We start from the raw sequence: 19,962 nt of genomic DNA, 5'->3' as shown, positions 1-19,962 counted from the left end.
GGGCAGTGGGAGCGTCACCCAGCGCACAGTTCCCTTACACATCCGGGTGGAGGGTGGGGGGTGGGAATGGGTTACTTTTTTTGTCATCTTTTCCCCCTATTCTGTCATGGTGTTGGGTCATCCCTGGTTGTCGTCATGTGTTCGTGTCATTAATTGGAGCACGGGCGAACTCTCAACGGCGGCCGACGTCAAGTCGATCGTCAGCGGGAGTTTGCCCAAACCCTTGTCTCCCCCCCCCCTCTTCTCTTTTGTCTCCTCCCTCTTTCTCCAGGATGGTGGGGAGCGTGGCAGATTCTGATCTACCCTCTAATCCCGATTTAATAGGGGTGCCTGAGATCTATTGGGACCTGACGGACGTTTTTAGCAAGACGCGTGCTAAAGCACTTCCGCCTCATAGATCATACGACTGTCCCATTAATCTTCTACCCGGTACCTCCCCGCCTCGCGGGCGAATGTTCTCTCTCTCACGCCCCGAAACCTTGGCCATGAACACCTACATAGAGGAGGTATTGCTTGCGGGGCACATACGCCCTTCCACTTCCCCTGCCGGCGCTGGCTTCTTTTTTGTTGATAAAAAGGATGGGGATCAGCGCCCATGCATTGATTATAGGGGATTGAATGACGTTTCCATCAAGAACCGATATCCTTTACCCCTCATGGACACGGCCTTTGAGTGCTTACAGGGGGCACAGGTCTTTTCTAAACTTGACTTACGTAATGCATACAACCTGGTCAGGATTAGAGAGGGAGACGAGTGGAAGACTGCATTTAACACACCCAATGGGCACTATGAGTATTTGGTCATGCCCTTTGGTTTGGCTAATGCTCCGGCAGTCTTCCAAGCCCTGGTTAACGACGTGCTGCGAGACTTGATTGGGGTGTCGGTGTTTGTCTACTTAGATGATATCCTGATTTTTTCTCGCGATATGGTGCAACACCAAATGCACGTTCGGGAGGTGCTAGACCGTCTCCTCAAGCATCAACTATTCGTTAAGGCTGAGAAGTGTGTGTTTCACACGGACACCGTGTCCTTCCTGGGCTTTGTGTTGACGAAGGGCGGTCTGCGCATGGATCCAGCCAAGGTGAGTGCAGTTTTGGACTGGCCACGGCCTTCGTCGCTCAAGGGGTTACAACGGTTTTTGGGCTTTGCAAATTTTTACAGACGCTTTATTCGCAATTTTAGCGCCTTAGCCAATCCCTTAACAGCTCTCACTAAGGCCTCTCTCCCTGGCTTTGAATGGTCGCCTAGGGCTGAGTCGGCCTTCTGCGATCTTAAACGTCGTTTTACATCCGCTCCTGTATTGATCCGCCATGACGCGGAGGTTCCGTTCATTGTGGAGGTGGATGCCTCTGACGTCGCGGTGGGGGGGGTGCTCTCTCAGAGATGCTTAAAGGATGGGAAAGTGCACCCGTGTGCTTTTTTTTCTCGCCGTCTGTCACCAGCCGAGCGTAATTACGACGTGGGTAATCGGGAGTTATTGGCGATCAAATTGGCACTGGAGGAGTGGAGACATTGGTTGGAGGGGGCGGCACATCCTTTCATTATTTGGACTGACCATAAGAACTTGGCTTACATCCAAGGGGCTAAACGCCTTAACGCTCGCCAGGCCAGGTGGACGTTGTTCTTCACACGATTTCGATATACCATCTCCTATAGACCCGGCTCCAAGAATATCAAACCTGACGCGTTGTCGCGCCAGTTTGATCTTCCTGGGCGGGAGGAGCAGCCCCATCCCATTATTCCACCGGCCTTGATTTTGGCACCCGTGTCTTGGGGCATAGAGAAGGTGGTAAGGTCGGCGCTAACGCGGGAGCCCGATCCTGGTGGGGGTCCTCCGGGACGGTCGTATGTTCCCAAGGTGGCGCGCTCACGCTTGCTACAGTGGGCACATGCGTCATCCCTCACCAGCCACCCAGGGGCAACCAGGACCCTGGAATTTATCCGTAGGAGGTTCTGGTGGCCGACAGTGGAGGGGGATACGCGTTCTTTTGTGGCGGCCTGTCCGGTGTGCGCACGTAGTAAGACCTCTCGACGGGCACCGGCGGGTCTCCTCCGACCACTTCCTATTCCTAAACGACCCTGGTCACACATATCTCTGGACTTTATTTCTGGTCTTCCCCTTTCGGACGGGTTCACCACCATTTTGGTGGTGGTGGATCGGTTCTCTAAGGCGGCTCACTTTGTCCCTCTCCCCAAGCTTCCTTCGGCCCGGGAGACTGCTGATTTAATTATACAGCATGTCTTTCGGGTCCACGGGCTGCCAGTAGATATCGTGTCGGACCGGGGTCCTCAGTTCGCCTCCAGGTTCTGGAAGGCGTTTGCCGCCGGCCTCGGCGCCTCTGTCAGTCTGTCGTCTGGGTTCCATCCACAGTCGAACGGGCAGACGGAGAGGGTCAACCAGGATTTGGAGGGGGTCTTGAGGTGTTACGTTGCCGGTAGTCCGGCAACGTGGAGTAGGAGGTTGGCTTGGGCTGAGTACGCGCATAATACCCTTCTCTCCTCTTCTACCGGTATGTCTCCCTTTCAGTGCCAGTATGGTTTTCAACCTCCTCTGTTTCCTGAGCAGGAGCAGGAGGCGGAGGTGCCCTCGGCCCAGGCACATGTGGCTCGCTGTCGCAGGACGTGGAAACAGGTTCGGAAGGCGCTACAGAAGGTTTCGGTTAGTACCCAACGGCAGGCTAACCGTAAGCGTCGTCCGGCTCCAGTTTACCGTCCAGGGCAGCGGGTTTGGCTTTCCACCCGGGATCTCCCTCTCCGGGTGGAATCCAAGAAGCTGGCTCCTCGCTTTATAGGACCATTTAAAGTGATTCATCGGGTTAATCCAGTGGCTTACAAGTTACGACTTCCGAGCTCTATGAGGGTTCATCCGACGTTTCATGTGTCCCTGTTGAAGCCATTCCTCTCATCGCCCTTGGCCCCGCCACTGCCTGTGGTTCCTCCGCCCCGGTTTATTGGCGGTCAACCCATTTACACGGTGCGGAGGATACTGGGTTGTAGGCGGAGGGGTAGGGGGTTTCAGTTCTTGGTGGATTGGGAGGGGTACGGGATAGAAGAGCGTTCTTGGGTGCCTCAAAGGGATATTTTAGATCCCAGCCTGATCGTTGATTTCCGGCGGCTGAATCCCGAGGCTCCTAGGTGAACGTCTGGTGCCGTTCGTCGGGGGAGGGTACTGTTACGTTCTGGACACCGACCTCGGTCGGTGACCACCCACATTCCTGGCATATGTCACTGGGCTTGTCACCTGTCATTTCCCTGTCAATTAGTGCTGTCACTTAGGGGTGGTTCCTGATTGGCTGTCACGGGGGTGTGTGTGGAATGTTGGTATTTGGTCTCTATTTAACATACCTCTCTTCTGCTTGTCCATTGTCAGGTCTTCACTAATTGCGTTCGGGGATAACGCGGACGGTTCTACTGTGGACCTCCAATAAGCTCCCATTTACCTTATCTTACACTTGTGCTTTTAGCACTTGTTCTCTCTTAGAATTTACTCTGTGTTCTTACTATTAAAGTCGAACCTGTTCAAGAGTAAACACTCTCTGTCTCTGTGATTGCCTTCAACCATTGGAATTCACCTACCTGCATTCTGACACGTAGGGAAGATCGCATCACCTTGGCCATCACCTTGAGACATCCACCACCTTCGCCATCACCACGACAAGACATCCACTCACAGAGAGACAGGGAGACAGGGACAGGGGTTAGAGAGTTCCCGTGTGGGCGGACATTGGAGCAATAAATACATGTAATAAGCATATGGATAGAATACAAGTACTTAGCCCAGCAATGAAGTTATGCAGGCATGGTTTAGAGAGAGAGAGAGAGAGAGAGAGAGAGAGAGAGAGAGAGAGAGAGAGAGAGAGAGAGAGAGAGAGAGAGAGAGAGAGAGACTGAGCAAGCATTAGCTAACATTACCACAGTGACAACATTGTGAACCCTCATTATATAATAGGCTAGCTTGACAATATAATTATAACACCAGTGGTCTTATATAAATTAAATTTAGGTGGGCCTGCGGAATAAATCTTGGGCCTATTTGAATTGCATTTATTTCACTCCACTCATCAGGTCTTTCTCTCTCTCTCTCTCTCTCTCTCTCTCTCTCTCTCTCTCTCTCTCCCTCTCTCTCTCTCTCTCTCTCTCTCTCTCTCTCTCTCTCTCTCTCTCTCTCTCTCTCTCTCTCTCTCTCTCTCTCTCTCACTCTTTCCCGCGCGCGCTCACAGAGCACGCGCGGCATCGCTCTGTAACTTCTTTGTATCATCTATTGTAAAGACGGCCTGAATCCTATCCTCCTGCTGTGTAGTCAGTCTGACCCCCTCCACCACAACAGTCTCCTCCTCGTCGACGCCACCCCGACCCCATGACTGACAGGCAATATGACCAATAGCTGCTAGCATTCAGAGTTACCGTCGATGATCCTGGGCGAATCAGAATGTGCGATGGGCAGAACTACAGTGGGCCTGGCACGCAAGCTTGGTTGCACTTGCAGTGGTAAGCTGTGGATGGGATTCTGTGAGTTTTCTCTGACAGGTTATTTCATTATTACATTGTATTTAATAGCGTATAATCACAGATAGTTAGTTGGTTATTGTCAATAACACTAACTCGGATAATAGTTATCTTTGTAGGCTTGTCATCTAGCATACTAGCCTGGGTAACTGACCAGTATTTGTAAAGTAACGTTAGCCTAAGCAGAGAGCAGCGGTGATTTTCTACAGTTATATACATATATATTTTTTGAAAATGTAATTCATTATTGTAACGGGTGACACATTATTATGTTTTGTCGATACATGTTGCAAGCTGTCAGACTCGAGTCCCAACCCTGGGTTATCCTGCAACTGCCAGTGTATTGCTACAGTCATTGTCTCTAAGTTTGTTTCTCCAAACAGTTTAGTTGAGTCTGTTTAGTAATATCGGGTTGTTTGGAAGTCTTAACGTCTCTTCATGTAATGACCAACCAATGCCTTTGACATAATGTTTACTATGTGTTCATTGAACGTGTTTGCCGGCAGTCTATTCGTGGGAACACGTGCATAAACTCATTGTTTGGGTAAACATTTGTCCAATTCTATACAATATATCAGCTGCTCTATTCTGGCTACATCTTGACACATTGTTCTAATGGTTTCAGAGTTGCCTCGCTCTGAGCTGAAGAGCCATCGGGACGGGAGCGGGACAGGAGAGAGAGCCCACCTCTGCGTCAAGGAGCCCTGCCTGCTCAACACCTCGGGATACAACCAACCGAGGAGTTATTTGGGGACACTTTTTTGGATTTTCTTCTTTGCACCACGTTTAACGGAATGGCTTTTGAAAATACCTAAAACCTTGGGTTGTATTTTTGTATTTTTTTTTCAAGCTGCTAGACTGGGTGGGATTACTTTTTTTTAAAGGAGGCTGTCTAAAAGTCTTTAAACGGAACTAAACCCAAAATGGATCAAGCAAGCGGTGGAGAGGACCCGAATAAACCCTCTAAAAAGAAGTCGAATGAGGATGAGGGTAAAAACAAGAAGTTGGTAGGTATTCAGCCTATTAAGGTCATTAATAACAAGTAACCTATACACACGCAACTGTCACTTGAAGCTGTAGGCATGCAAGGGTCTCTAAAGCCATGCCCCCCCTCACAGTGATTTGTAAACATTGAGATCATTGCACTGCATTCCATAAATTCCTCTCTCTCTCTCTCTCACTCACTCACTCACTCACTCACTCACTCACTCACTCACACACACACACACACACACACACACACACACACACACACACACACACACACACACACACACACACACACACACACACACACACACACACACAACAAGGGAATGAGCTTTGTAACCTGGCCTCAAAGTTCAAGGTTGAAAAGTGTCCTGTCACATTGCCACCTCTTATGTTATAAGCCAAGCAGTATCACACGCAGGTCACTTGGTAACCCTTAGGGAGCTGTGTAGGCTGGGCCCACATCACATGATGTTGTCATAACATTGCTTCTCTGGGTGCGAGAGAAGCTTCAAATAGCTATTGTAACTGAGGGGTACAATTCCCTGACTGTATTAAATAAGTATGGTATCATTAAACCACTACTGTCTTATGTACATTACTACTGGCCATACAGTACACAGGTATATGAGATGAACACTTCCACAATGACACGGTTCCACACAAATCTTGGTTAGAATAATATTTATTAGCAGCAATAATAGTAGATTACATTACTTTACTTAGAGTCGCGCTTGTAAGGCGAAGAATGCGTGAGTAAGTCAAGAGCGTAAGTCCATTATAATATTACGCAGGAGATAATGAATACCACCTGTATCTTAGGAATTATATCTATGGTACACTAGTAGGGCAGCGGGAGATACTAGTAGGGTCCCTCCGGTTGTAGGCCAGCAAGGGGAGAGGATTTGTCGGTAGCAAAGTCTGGGTCAACGAAGAATAGGGAGACTCCAGGTACAGGAGACAGTGCAATAATCTCTTGATCCGCAGACGAATAACAGCTATTCTCCGGCATGCAGCTCCGCATGGAAGAAAGCTAGCCAGCCTCAGGCGTCTTAGAGGCGGGCTCGACGTTGCTCCTCACAGGGTAAATCCCACACAATTGTGGGTGTAGACGATTCTCCGCTCCATCAGCTACAGGACCAAAGCAAATATAATCCAGCCGAAAAGGGCTATGTAGTCGTCGGGTAGGTTATCCAGTGTACATATCCACACGGTCCTCGTCTAGGGCTCCTCGGATGAAGGCGCCAGGTTAATCTGCCCAGCCTGGATAAGCACACTAGCTGGTACGAGGAAACGTTGGTAATGCTGGTCACTGTAGAACGGTAGCCGCACGATACACTATACATAAATAGACTATTACTGAATTAATAGAATAGGTCGAACTCGACGGTACAGCGTTAAACTCTGATACTTCAGCTATCAATTCGCACGCGGTCTCAATGCTCTATTTGGGGCCAAACGGGCCCACTTCACCGCACGTTGTATCGTGGGTGAGGCTTCACTTGGGTAACTCGAACTACTTCTGTATTCACCTGCGCCATATTTATACGTTAGGTGAACAAACTAGTACCAGCCTTATTCCTGTCTCGTATTCTTGCGCAGAGCCGTTCATGTCCAGGCATGTCTTTGGCGGTGACTTTGAACTAGACCTTGGGGGTATGGCAGTGGCGCCTAAGGGACCGCTGTCCAATAGGAGAACGAAACATTATGGTCTGTACTAGGTAAAGGGATATTCCGTGTATATGTACAAAGAATACACAAGGGATATCAGACGATATACAAATATTATGCAATATATATCAATTAGTAAATATATATATTCGGTTTAATCTGATCCTTCGTAACAGCTATTGTTGTCGGGATAGTCTCTAATGGGACTCCTATGGCTTTTTAATGTAGACTAATACAGAGTAGCTAATAGCCTTTAACTCTGAAGGCAATGGGCTTAGTGTGTTTTCCACTCAAGACCCCGCGCTTAGTGTTTCACTCAGGACCCCGCTTAGTGCTTCACTCAGGGACTCAGCGCGTGATTGTGAGCCTAAACGCTCCTTGATCAGTGCCATATAACCTGGAACTTTTTTGGTGAGTTTCCTTTGCGGCGGCGGTTTGTTTTCAAAGTATCTCTTTGGGACAGACAGGATCAGAGTCAAGTTCAGTTAGGACCCGTTGGAGTCACGTGTGTGTGTCTCCACTCTATCTAGTTCATCAACACAGTAACACGGCAGCAGTGGAAGGACTACAGAATCGCTGATAGCTCCTATCAGTCTCTGTTGACACCACACTGGTCTGGTGTGTGTAGTTGTTTTTTTGAGTGTGGTGGCTTGGACGGTGGACCGTTCTGACACTGTGCAATGGAGGGGCTCAGATGTCATTGAGTCATTACTGCACACAATCCATTGCCTGGAAATTAAATGAGAGGATTAGATAAGGGGGACATTGCTGCTTTTTTTGTGAACTAGAAGGACATCTTTTTTTCCCCCTCCAGACTATGGCCACAGTTTCATACTCACTCATTTAGGTGGAAATGAAAACTGGAAGTCTGTCTCGCACAACACATGTGTCATGATGCCGGTCTTGTATCCTGAGAATGACTGTGCTGGTAGACTGATGAATGTTTAGACCACAGGAGGCAGCAGGGTGGCTATAGGGGAAAATGTCTCTCCGTTGACCAAATATGTCCTTCCAGTGAGCTTTGTGAACTGTGAGTCAATTAGGCAACTATGTCCTGTGAAGGGGTGGGGCGTCAGATACAAGGTTGCTGAGACATATGTTGTCCGCTGGCTATCGAGCTCCATTGGGCTTTAGGAATGCAAACCTCCCGTTGCCTCAGGCAAAGAGTCAGAGGAGGTACACACACACACACACACACACACACACACACACACACACACACGTATAGCTCTGTGTACTGGGACTGACTGACCGTGAGGAGTAGTATCAACAAAACAAAGCAACCATTCCTCCAGCTCTGTGCCTCTGGCCTCTGTCCGGCTTACATTTGGAGGGGGGGGGGGGGGGGGGGGGGGGGTGGATGCTGAAGGTGCAACATTGCGGGCCTGAGGCTCTAACTCATAAACACTGGTATGTGCTCCAGCAGGGAAAAGGTAAGGGACTGTGTGGCCGTGATGTGCGGTAGAGGCAGGAAACCCCAGACTGTAATGATACAGAAGGATCTGGGTTCTTACAGAGTGGAGTAGAGGGTGTAGCCTGCGTTTTCTTTCCATCTCCAGAGAAAAGCCCAACAACAGGCTAGAACTCTTTCTGGAGCCCGATCCTCCGGTCCCACAACCACCAGCCCCCTCAGATTATTGAACACACGATCCCTCTGCTTATTACTAGCCCAGCGCTGATGTCATCTCAATCTCTCTCCCCCTGTGAGCTCACGGTGCTCACCGCCTCGCGTTCCTCTCTCAGGAGTTCTCGGGGGCCAGAGGCACGTTCCCTGCTATATTGCTCAACCCTCCACAGCACTGTGTAGCGGAGGCCAAGGCAGCCTGGACTCTTGGCACACGATTCTCACACGGCACGGATTGTGAGGGAGGAAGTCATTACTCATCTTTGGGTGGAGCCACGATCTGTCCTCTCCTGTTTCCCCCCTCTTTCTCATCCGGCCCGACGCGCAGCGCACCGGGGATGTTTACGGGCGCGCAAACAAGTAGAGACGGAACAGATTAATGTGCATAATTAATTAGCATACGGCTATAATATACACACATATACTGTAGACCTCACCAAAAAGTTGAAAGGAAACCAAACTGCCGTTTGTTCCTCCGGGATTTCTAGCTTTGGAATAAGTTCTCGCCGGGTCATTATCATCTGACACAACAAGCTCTGCTTTTTTATGAAGTTACTTTCATAGATTGACTTTGCTGTCCATAGTTGAACTGTGATGGGTGCTGAGGTGTAAAGTCATTCACATGCAGGCAGTCCAGTTTCAGGGTCAGTCAGAGATAAGTCTGTCTTGAGCTGGATTAAAGGGAAGGTGAAGGAGAAAGTTGTGGCAGGCCGTACTACGTCCATACTACGTCCATACTACGTCCATACTACGTCCAGTGGTGCAGTGCTCATGGAACGCGGTAGCACGCTGTTCCACCTCCTTTCTGAGCAGAAGTACGTGCATGCACATGCACATGCATGCACGTGCACACAAAAATGCGTTCCACAACTTTCACATGACTCGTCGTGCCATGCGCCAAGTACCTGGCTACTTGTCTTTGCATAACAATAGCATAACAATATCATAACAAAGAACGAGAAGAGCAAAACCAAAATACAAGCCCTGTACCAATTGGTGGGGGTTTGCTTGAGCTGGGGAACCTCTCACTATGTGACAAATGGTCCCGACTGGAAGGATGAGACATTTCTTAAGTTGTGCTTCAGAAGGAAACTGTCCTCCTCTGGAAGATAAATAAGGGTGTTGTACAGAGGGCTAACATTTTCAACAAAGGCAAATAAAATAGCTTTGATAAAGCAGGTCTTACTGTACCCATTGGTGGGGGGCTTGCTTGACTGTTTTGAAACCACTCTGTTGTGAAACAAATTACAAGTTACATTGTTAATTTAATTTGTATTTACTTTTCTAGTTTAAGTTAATTCAATTAAAGAAACGGGAGTGCGCGTGCATGTGACGTCATTAAAACACAGTGCAACCCCTTATGAAATCACCACTGCACCACTGACTACGTCCATACGCCCATGTCCGCTGCAGAGCAAAGTGGCCCTGGCACATTGTGGCCTGGGAAAAGCCAGGGTTAAGAGGAGAAACTCTGAAAGCTGTGTATTTGTTTAAACGAGTCACCAGGCAGGATTACATCACAGAGGCACTGTTTGGGGCTTTGGGGCCCATGATGTGGAGACACACACACGCACACGCACATGCACACGCACATGCACACGCACACGCACGCACACAGCCAAGGACATCAGGATAACTGCTCAGTGTTAGGGGACGTTTAGGGAACTTTCAAAGCTTCCAGGTGGCTTTGTGGCAAATGCCCTTGCTTGGTGCTTCTGAAACATATGAGGAGAAGTGGAAGTTCTCTTGGCATCCAGTGTAATGGAATTTGGCAGATGGAATGAGGTTGTTTAGCAGGAATTCAGAGGATCCTGTTTGACAGTGAGAGAGGCTGGCCCTATGCCTAACAGAGTAAAACAGGACTTCTGACAGCAACGTGATGACGTATTTAGCCCAAAATATCCAGATAACTACGTCATGATTATGGCATGATATCAAGGACATTGTGCTATTATCTAACATTAAGCCTATAATCTTGAGTGTGTCAGAAACTATCATTTTCAGATCAGAACTACTGAACAGAATATTCTATGGTAGGTCTACGGCATATCTAATTGTTGTAACACTTGTGTTAAAATCATACATTTGAAGTACTGACATCTAATGTGTGCTGTCATTTACTAGGTGTGTGTGTGTGTGTGGGGGGGGGGGGGGTCGCTACAGCAATATATGGCAATATTTTGTGTGCCAATATTATATTGATGATATATATTGACTGATGGGAACTGTCAATGTAAAAAATATACAAATAAAAATAATTATATACTGTAGGGTAGGCCTATACTGTATAGCTTGACAATCCCATTTAGCTGCAATAAAAATTATTGGAGTGAGGTGAACAGACTGAAAACTTCTTATTTTCTTTGATAAAACATATATTTTCTATATTAGCAGAGCTTGACAAAGTTACTCAATATTTAGTTTGCAGTTTCATTTGCAGTTGAAAAAAGGTAATATATTGCAATATCGCAATATTTCACAATATATCACATTGTTTTATTACAGTATTGTGACTAGTATCATGATAATATCGTATCGTGGGGTGATTCCCATCCCATCATTTACGTGGCAATGTGTTTATTACTGCAGGCAGGCTTTGGGATTAATTGATTCATATTACCAGTCTTGAGAAACTGAAGCATCATTGAGGCATAGATCTGGAAAGGGAAATCAGCGTATTAATTTCTAGGTCTTGAAAAGTTTGGGAATTACACCAAAGGTCTGTAATAGTTTCCTGATTCACACATGAATACACATTTTATGTACATGTACACACTACACAGTCATTTTACGTATTGTTATGAAGAATAACCTACTCTTCAAGAGTGATATGGCTCAGTTGACAGGCATGTTGCAAATATAGGCATACTAGACAGGGTCAATTTTCAGAAAATCATAACCCTGAAGGCATTTCGTGTTTATTTTTGGTACACAACATTTCTAGGGGTATTAAGGGGTGCTGAATCCAAATCTGCTGTATACCAAGCTCAAAAATGTCAAATAAGGCCTAAAAATTGAGAAATCCAACATGGCCGCCAGCGCCAGGCTGAAATCTATTTAAGTGCATATCTTTTTGACTAAACAAGGTAGAAACATGAATGAAATGTGTTTTTATATGTTTGCATACATGAGGAATTAAAAATCATATCCTGATTTTAGATCAGTTGAGAAAATGTTGCTTGAAACTCATATTTATAGCAGAAACGGTGGTCGTTATTGATGCATAACTCATCAACCAAATAAGAAAGAAAAGCAGGATGATCCCAGGCCATGGATTTATTCATCAAACTCTTTTCTCTTGAATTTTTTTAATCAACATGCCATTTATGCAAATTAGATAGTCCTTAATATACGTACAGTAGCTTAGGTACAGTCATTTATTGTCAGTCATCAATCGTATTCAGGCAGGTGTCGCAGGTGTCTTGCAGTTGCATGATTCATCCAATGCTGAATAGAATAGAATAGATTATAATATAATCAAATAAAAAGATTATTTTACCATATCAATATAAGTGAATGTTCAAGTTTCTTTAATAGTTGTCATACAGAATACAGAATGTTGCTCCTGAGAGTGTGCTAGATAATAGTTAACAAGATAGTATAAAATAAGTATAAGTATAAAATAGAAAGTCAAGAAGTCAAGTACGTAAACAAGTGTAAACAACAAAATTGTTCAGTGTATCTATATACAGTATGTACAGCTGGTACAAAAATGGTGAGGTATAGCTTAGCTTGTGGTGCCACCTTGTAGTGGTGAGGTGCAATAAGGAATGAGAATGATGTGCAATTTCCTTACAAATAATATAAGTATAAAGTGCAAAAGTGTGTCTAAAGTGGTAAAGTGGGTGCTACAGTGTGTTGTTTATTTAAGTGAGTGTATGTGCACTGTGGGTGTGTTGATTGTTTGCTTATTGTTCATTGTTCATTCATTGAGCATCCTGATGGCCTGGGGATAGAAGCTCCTTCTGAGTCTCTCTGTGCTTGCCATGAGACTCCGGTATCGCTTGCCTGACCGCAGCAGTTCAAAGAGGCAGTTGTTTGAGTGGCTGGAGTCTTTGATTATTCTCTTAACCTTGCCCATGCACCGCTTGTTGTAAATGTCTTGGAGAGTGGGAAGCCCACCTTCAATTGTGCGTTTGGCTGAACGGGCCACTCTCTGTAGTCTGCTGCGGTCTTGTGCAGTGCTATTCCCAAACCAGGAGGTGATATTGCCAGTCAGGATGCTCTCTATTGTGCATGAGTAGAAGTTCTTGAGGATCTTCTGACTCACGTTGAACTTCCTTAAGCGCTAAGGAAGTAGAGGCGTTGTCGTGCCTTCTTGATAACACTGTCAATGTGTGTGGTCCATGTCAAGTCCTCGGATATGTGGACTCCGAGGTACTTAAAACTGTTTACTCTCTCAACCGGTGCCCCGTCGATGCTGAGGGGGCTGTAGTCCCTGACCCCGACCTCCTGAAGTCCACAATCATCTCCTTTGTTTTGCTGACGTTCAGGGAGAGGCTGTTCTCTTGACACCATCCCGCTAGAACCTTAACCTCTTCCAGGTAGGCCCTCTCGTCGTTTGCAGAGATCAGGCCCACCACTACTGTGTCGTCAGCCAATTTGATGATTGTGTTGTTGTTCCGCTGTGCCACACAGTCATGTGTGTACAGGGAGTGGAGGAGGGGACACAGCCCTGGGGGGCCCCTATGTTGAGAGTGATGGATGAGGAGGTGCAGTTGCCTGCTCTCACCACCTGGGGTCTGCCCGTCAGGAAGTCCAAGACCCACTGGCAGAGTTCATAGTTCAAGCCCAGGTCCCTGAGCTTGGCTATGAGTTTGGAGGGGACTATGGTATTGAATGCTGAGCTGTAGTCGATGAATAGCATTCTCACATAGTTCCCCTGCCTCTTGTCCAGGTGTGATGCTGCTGTGTGCAGCACATGGGCTATGGGGTCCTCCATGGACCTGTTGGGGCGGTATGCAAATTGCAGGGGGTCCAGGTTGATGGGGAGGGAGGAACAGATGTAGCCCTTCACTAGCTTCTCAAAGCACTTCATGGCTATGGAGGTGAGAGCTACAGGGCGGTAGTCGTTGAGGCAAGCAGGCTTGGATTTTTTTGGGTACAGGGATAATGGTGGACTTCTTCAGACAGGTGGGGAAGACAGCCTGTTCTAAGGACAGGTTAAATATGTCAGTGAATACCGGGGCCAGTTGGTCGGCACAGACTTTTAGGACGCGGCCGGGGATACCATCCGGCCCTGCTGCCTTCCTGATATTCATTTTCTTAAACGTCCTCCTCACCTCATGTTCTGTTATCCTGAACACTGAGTCTCCATCAGCAGTGCCCCCCCTCCAATGCAGTGGTTTGTAGGCTGGTGCTGTTATTCCCAGCCTCAAACCTCGCATAGAAGGTATTGAGATCATTTGCCAGTTGGATGTCACTGTTCAGTTTGAGGGAGGTGCCTTTGTAATCTGTCATCATTCTGAGGCCCTGCCACATAGCTCTAGAGTCAGCCTGTTCATATTGAAGTTTAACACGATTTCACGACGTACTGGTCTGTGGCGCTGTTTGCTTTTCACCCTTGCTCTTGTTTTGATGGATTGGTCATGGTATCTGTCAAAGACGACATCTACCCTCTGGTATTTTGCTCCCATCTTTAACACGGTGTCAGTGAACTTGTTGGCATAGTCACCAAATGTTGTAGTGTCAGGTGGCTTTCCGAGTGCCATTACCAGAGCTTGGCCATCAATGACCAGGCAGCTGGGTCCCTGAAGGGTAAGATCTGCAGGGGTTTTAACTTGTTTCGTCAGTATATTTGCTAACACAGACTTGTTGGTGGAATGTAGACTCCCGTTAGTTGTGGCCAGAGATGGCGGGATGGGCATGAGCTCATGCTGGAGGATATTGTCAAGGTCTACCTTACGACCTGCTCTGTAAGCTGTGATGAGCCTTTGTAGAATCTGCCTGTCCACTTTGATGGTGTTTTGCTTGTTCTTGGAAAGTTGCACAACTTCATACAAAGAGGCAAATGTCTTGGCTTTGTTCTTTCAAATGGGTGATTTCAGGTTCAGGTGCTGGTCACTATCTGGAGGTTCACACAAACATGTTCAGTTGTGCCTGTCCAAGGTGTTCTGCACCAAGTAGGGATTCTTGAATCTCCGGTGTGACTACGTCCTTGTTGATGTATGTAAGAAAACTTACAAAAGCACATTTAATTCAGGTTTGTACCTTGTGTAGTCACACTTAACTCATTAAGCCCCACCATTTATTTTTAGAAAATTCGCCTAAAACAGCATGCTTACATTAAAATGCTTATATATCCAGATTTATAAGAGCTACTTGCATAAACCTGGTACCTGAAGAAAGCTAAGACTTGGGGGATTTGAATGTTGGTGTCCAACACTGTACAGTTATTACCAAATTGCTGTAGTATTCCTGCAAACACTGAAGAAATGTCATTTTCTTTATCCTCGCCTATACAAATATTACAGTTAGACAGTCAAAAACACCCTGTTACTCATGGTTGCACCCCAGCTATATTCCTACTTTCTTCATCCATATGTGCAGATGTTCTGTGCAAAGTTTCATGTCAGTAGAATAAAAACTGTGGGTTTATCACCTGTTTTTGTGGAGAGAGGGCCTGGTGCTGGCGGCCATGTTGGATTTCTCAATTTTGAGGCCTTATTTGACATTTTTGAGCTTGGTATACAGCAGATTTAGATTCAGCACCCCTTAATACCCCTAGAAATGTTGTGTACCAAAAATAAACACGAAATGCCTTCAGCACTTTATACAAGCACATTTTCTGAAATTCTGCCTAGTCTATACATCATACTGACCACTTGCCAAAATAAACTAATAAAAAAATCTAGCCACCAAATCAAGGTCTGTCTGTCAGAAGTATCAAACTTTGAAATGGAACTTGGGAACCCTGTCTGTCACGTATGCCACGCTTTGTTATGACATTAAAATACTAACCAGTTCTATCCCAACATGGAGACTTCCATATGAAATAAAGTTGACCCTTGGCTCAGAAAAAGAGCAGTTTGTGACGTACAGCTGTGAAAACACAATGAAGGACATTCCTCCTGAGGACTGCTGCATCATAATGAATATTAATAGTTGTCTCAGTCAGGAGGTCAGGTGTGAAAGGGGAAAGTGGATCACAGCATCATGTGAAGGAAAGACCTGCCCATCCAGATGACGGCCTGCTCATAACAGACACACAGCCTGATTCTGTTTGTGCTTATGAGCTTATCTAGTGTATCAATGGCCAACCAAGAGTGGTTGATATTTATTGAAGTGTTGATGTCGTGTCTAATAGCCAGTTGAGTAACTGACTGCAACACTATTCATTGTCTGAATGCAAGTAGCATAAATCCAAGTGTCAGATTATGGCTGGGTAAAGTTATCTGCATGTCTTTGAAGATTCATTATCATTGTCTTAACCAGTTTTATGGCCTGTGTTGCCCTTTTCAAGCCTGACCATTTAAGAGATTTGTCCTGCCCCCGTGACCGTTTTGATTGACAGCCTAGTGTGATTGACACTAGACTCATCCCACCATGTAGTAGTTGCCTGTAAGCACTGTTTACTGGCGCTGTACACCGAAAGTGGAACTGTTGTTACTGCAACTGTTCCTGAGGCGGACAGATTACATTGCAGAACACGCCTCTCTGCTTGTACCATAGCAACTGTTTTTTAAATTTCTTTTTACATGGCAATGATACAAGAGACGATGGTTACATCATGATTTGGTGTCTTATTACTGGATCTTGTAAACAAGCCCCAGTAGAACAGCAGTGTCATGCTTTTCCACTGCACAGAAATTGTAGGCATTTTCTTGTGAAAGTGGTAACAGGCTGCAGGCATATTGGAAGAAGAGAACTACACTATGGTGTTCTTGTTCTGTTCTTGACTTATTGTTATGTTTCTTCTTGACTTGTTTAAAGAAGACGTGTACGGCCCATGGGGACATTAACGTGTGTTGTCGGGCCTTACAAATAAATTTGATTTGATTTGATTTACACAAACATTCCATGCAAGGTTAGCGGCAAACTCATTGCAGGAGTGTAACGTATCAATCATGCATACTTTAAAAGAGGGATTCAACAGTGAATACTGAAGCTCCCTCTCGAGTCTCGACTCAAGCAGTAATGCATGGACAGAGCAGCAGCAACAGAGTTTCTTCGGAGAGGAAAACCTTAACATTCTTTCTGAAAATGATACGGTGATGGTAAAATAGACACCGGGGCAAGTGCTTTGGTGAACACATCCCGGCAAACGTGAGGAATACAAATGACCACCAGTAACGTTGCCAACCTGACCTGATAAAGAAGGCCTTTCTCGGTTCAGCTAACATCATGTGCTGAAAATGTGTTCGTCTGTGAGTGTCACCTCTTTGTCTAACAAGCTTTTTTAGATAGTTGGCAAACAAGCTAAAATGGTTAGAGAACACAGAGAGACTGACTGGCCAATAAAACCTTCAAACAATTCTGCTCACAGTAAACGTTATTGCTAATGTAATAAGAATCCCAAAATGCTTACCAATATTTCACCAAGCTGAATCAGATGGGGTAAAAGTTGCGCAGATTTTTACTTCGTCTCAATCCTGCACTACTCTGCTGTTGGTGGAAAAGGACACTTTAGGACCATTTGGTTTAGAATCAGACATCTGTAGCCAATAGTGGGCTCAGCGCATCCTTTATCTTCTTTATACAACTTCCATGGGTTGGGTGATTCTGATTCTGAATGGCTGGAAAGGGTGCTAAACTAATGCTATCAGTATTTTGAGCCCTATAATGGCACCATGTAGTCAAGCCTACTGGTTTGTCTGAACCAGAATGAAAACCTCATTTGGGTGTAAGACCTCACACATTTTATGGCCTCATAAAGTCAGAGCTCCATTCATTGTCGATGGAGCAGCCCCAGACTTTACATCCCAGCGTCCGGTGTGAGGGTTCTCTTTCAGACCTCTAGCTTCAGGAGAGAGTGGTGCGTGTTCCCAAATACTGACTGAGCGGTCCTGGGGCACAAACCATGTGAATTCTTAAAATGGGTGGCATTCCACTTCATATTGAAAATGGGAGAGAGAGAGAGAGAGTTTGTGTTTCTTCAGATTTCTCTGTTTGACTGTTTTGCTTTGTTTTGTTTGTTTTAACACTGGCTTTGGCAATGTAAACATATGTTTCCCATGTCAATAAAGCCCCTTTGAATTGAATTGAGAGAGAGAGAGAGAGAGAGAGAGAGAGAGAGAGAGAGAGAGAGAGGGTGAGAGAGAAGGCAGGAGAGTGAGATAGAGGGAGAGAGAGCGAAGGCAAGAGAAGAGAGAGAATAAGAGCGAGGGTGAGAGAGAAGACAAGAGCGAGAGGAGAGAGAGAGATATATAATCTATGAGTTAGAACTCTGACAGCTGTGTGTCAACAGGAAACAGAATGAGTCACAGCATTACAAACATATCCAGGGTGAATTGTTGGCCTACTACACCGTTTATTTCCAATTGTATTTTTACAGGTACAGTGCACATTAATCAACAACATTGTTAGAAATGTGGCAACGTTTGCTAAAGGCCTATTTTCAGCTGTTGTCCCTGGGCCAGGTCACGTGTTTAAATAGCCATTACAAACAGTAACACAGCATGCAAACAATCAAATAACTAAAAAAGTAAAATGTACAAAACGTGAATATAAAATAAGACAAATAGTTGGCACAGTAAGGCACACATGAAGCAGACGATTATACATGATATCATAAAACATAAGCAATTAGCAGGCAAGACACAGTTATGCAAAACAAGACTATACGCTTTAGCAGACAACACACCCCCACTCCCCAGCAATAAAACAATTGGAATCCATGCAGTACAGCGATACAGATGGAGGGATTAGAGCGAAGAGACGTCAACCTGACACACGGATAGAGAAACCAGACAGATGAGGACAGACAAAGCAGGCATGCAGAGGCTGGGTATGTCGGTATGAGGACACACCTGTTAGCTTTTCAGCCAGGTTTTGTGCTGGAAGTGTGTTCCAAGCCTGGGGAGCTCTCACTGTGAAAGCTAACGGCTCCTCCTTGAGACAACAAGGTCCCCTCGGGTCGTTGATCAGGTTAACCTGTCATTATGGGTTTTCTGTTTCATGAAAGGGCTAAGTGGGGGAGGTTCTAGCCCACGCTTAGAAAGCATGCCCGTTCAGAGCCGGCTCATTGCTTGAGCGGTTGAAAGGTTACAAACATAACAATTTGTTTGTTGTTGTTATAGCACCACCATCTGGCCAAATAGGCACCCAATTCGGCACCAAACCCCCCTCCCCCCTTAGTCATCAGCAATACACCCGCCGATGGTGAAGCCGATCGAATGAGCGGTTCTTGAGATATGCGAAAGACAGGCATGCACGTATGCACACAGACAGAGATTCCTTCCTTTAGAGTTAAAATAATTCCTTTATTGATCCCCTTGGGGAAATTAGATTAGACAGGTGTTATTTTCCAAATTCCATTGAATTATTTCCCAAATTCTGTTTTTTCCGTTTTAATATTTCAGAATTCTGTATTTTGCTTTTTATGCTCATTTTACCATCAGAAATAGTGTCTAATAAGTGGGAATGAATAAATGTCCACAATTTAATAACATATAACAGTCCATAACAGTCCGGCCTGAGGGATAAAAGTCATTAGGATACTGCTCTGCTCTGAATTTAGGGCGTAGTGTGGAATTTCTTGGCTTTTTTGACGACGTTAACACCGAAGCAGCCAGACGCTTGGACATTGCTGTGTGTTGTGAAGCAGCATCCCCGGTCATGTTTCCGGAATTTCAGTCCAGATTAGGGCAAATTCTCCAATATTCCACGTTTTACAGTTGATTCCATTTTTATTGGTCAATTCCGCGATTCTGTCCGCAATTCCGTGAATGCGGATTTCATATGGCTAACTTGAGTACTGTGACTCATGTGTGTCATACTGTCATTTCCAAGGAGCTGTGTGGCTGTGTTTAGACCTGTGGATAGCACTACAGTACATAGGCTGGATCTATGGTTATTTAGTCTTTAAACTCTGCAAGTATTGTTTTCAGAGTGACTGCTGATGTCTCTTTAATGCTGTGTTGACACACTGTACTAGCGTCTCTTCATTTCTCTGGGCGGATCCTCCTTAAGCCTGCTGATTGTCAGTTGAGCATTAACTTTAATGCCAAGG

At 45.8% G+C, this 19,962-nt stretch overlaps 1 protein-coding gene across 1 annotated transcript in view; it reads left to right on the top strand.

The window, feature by feature from the left end:
- Positions 1 to 4,470: 4,470 nt before the first annotated feature.
- Positions 4,471 to 19,962, top strand: part of diaph2 (diaphanous-related formin 2) — an 874,190-nt gene continuing 858,698 nt past the window's right edge. Inside the window, exons 1-2 of the mRNA XM_084332019.1 lie at positions 4,471 to 4,528; positions 5,133 to 5,514. Of these exons, the coding sequence (XP_084188145.1) occupies positions 5,431 to 5,514 (84 nt within the window). The 5' untranslated portion in view covers positions 4,471 to 4,528; positions 5,133 to 5,430. The remainder of the gene's footprint in view (positions 4,529 to 5,132; positions 5,515 to 19,962) is intronic.

Source organism: Notolepis coatsorum (assembly GCF_963971535.1).
Source record: "Notolepis coatsorum genome assembly, chromosome: 16".
NCBI lineage: Eukaryota > Metazoa > Chordata > Actinopteri > Aulopiformes > Paralepididae > Notolepis > Notolepis coatsorum.
The sequence above is the reverse complement of the archived record's forward strand: the minus strand, read 5'-3'. Positions and strand labels throughout refer to the sequence as shown.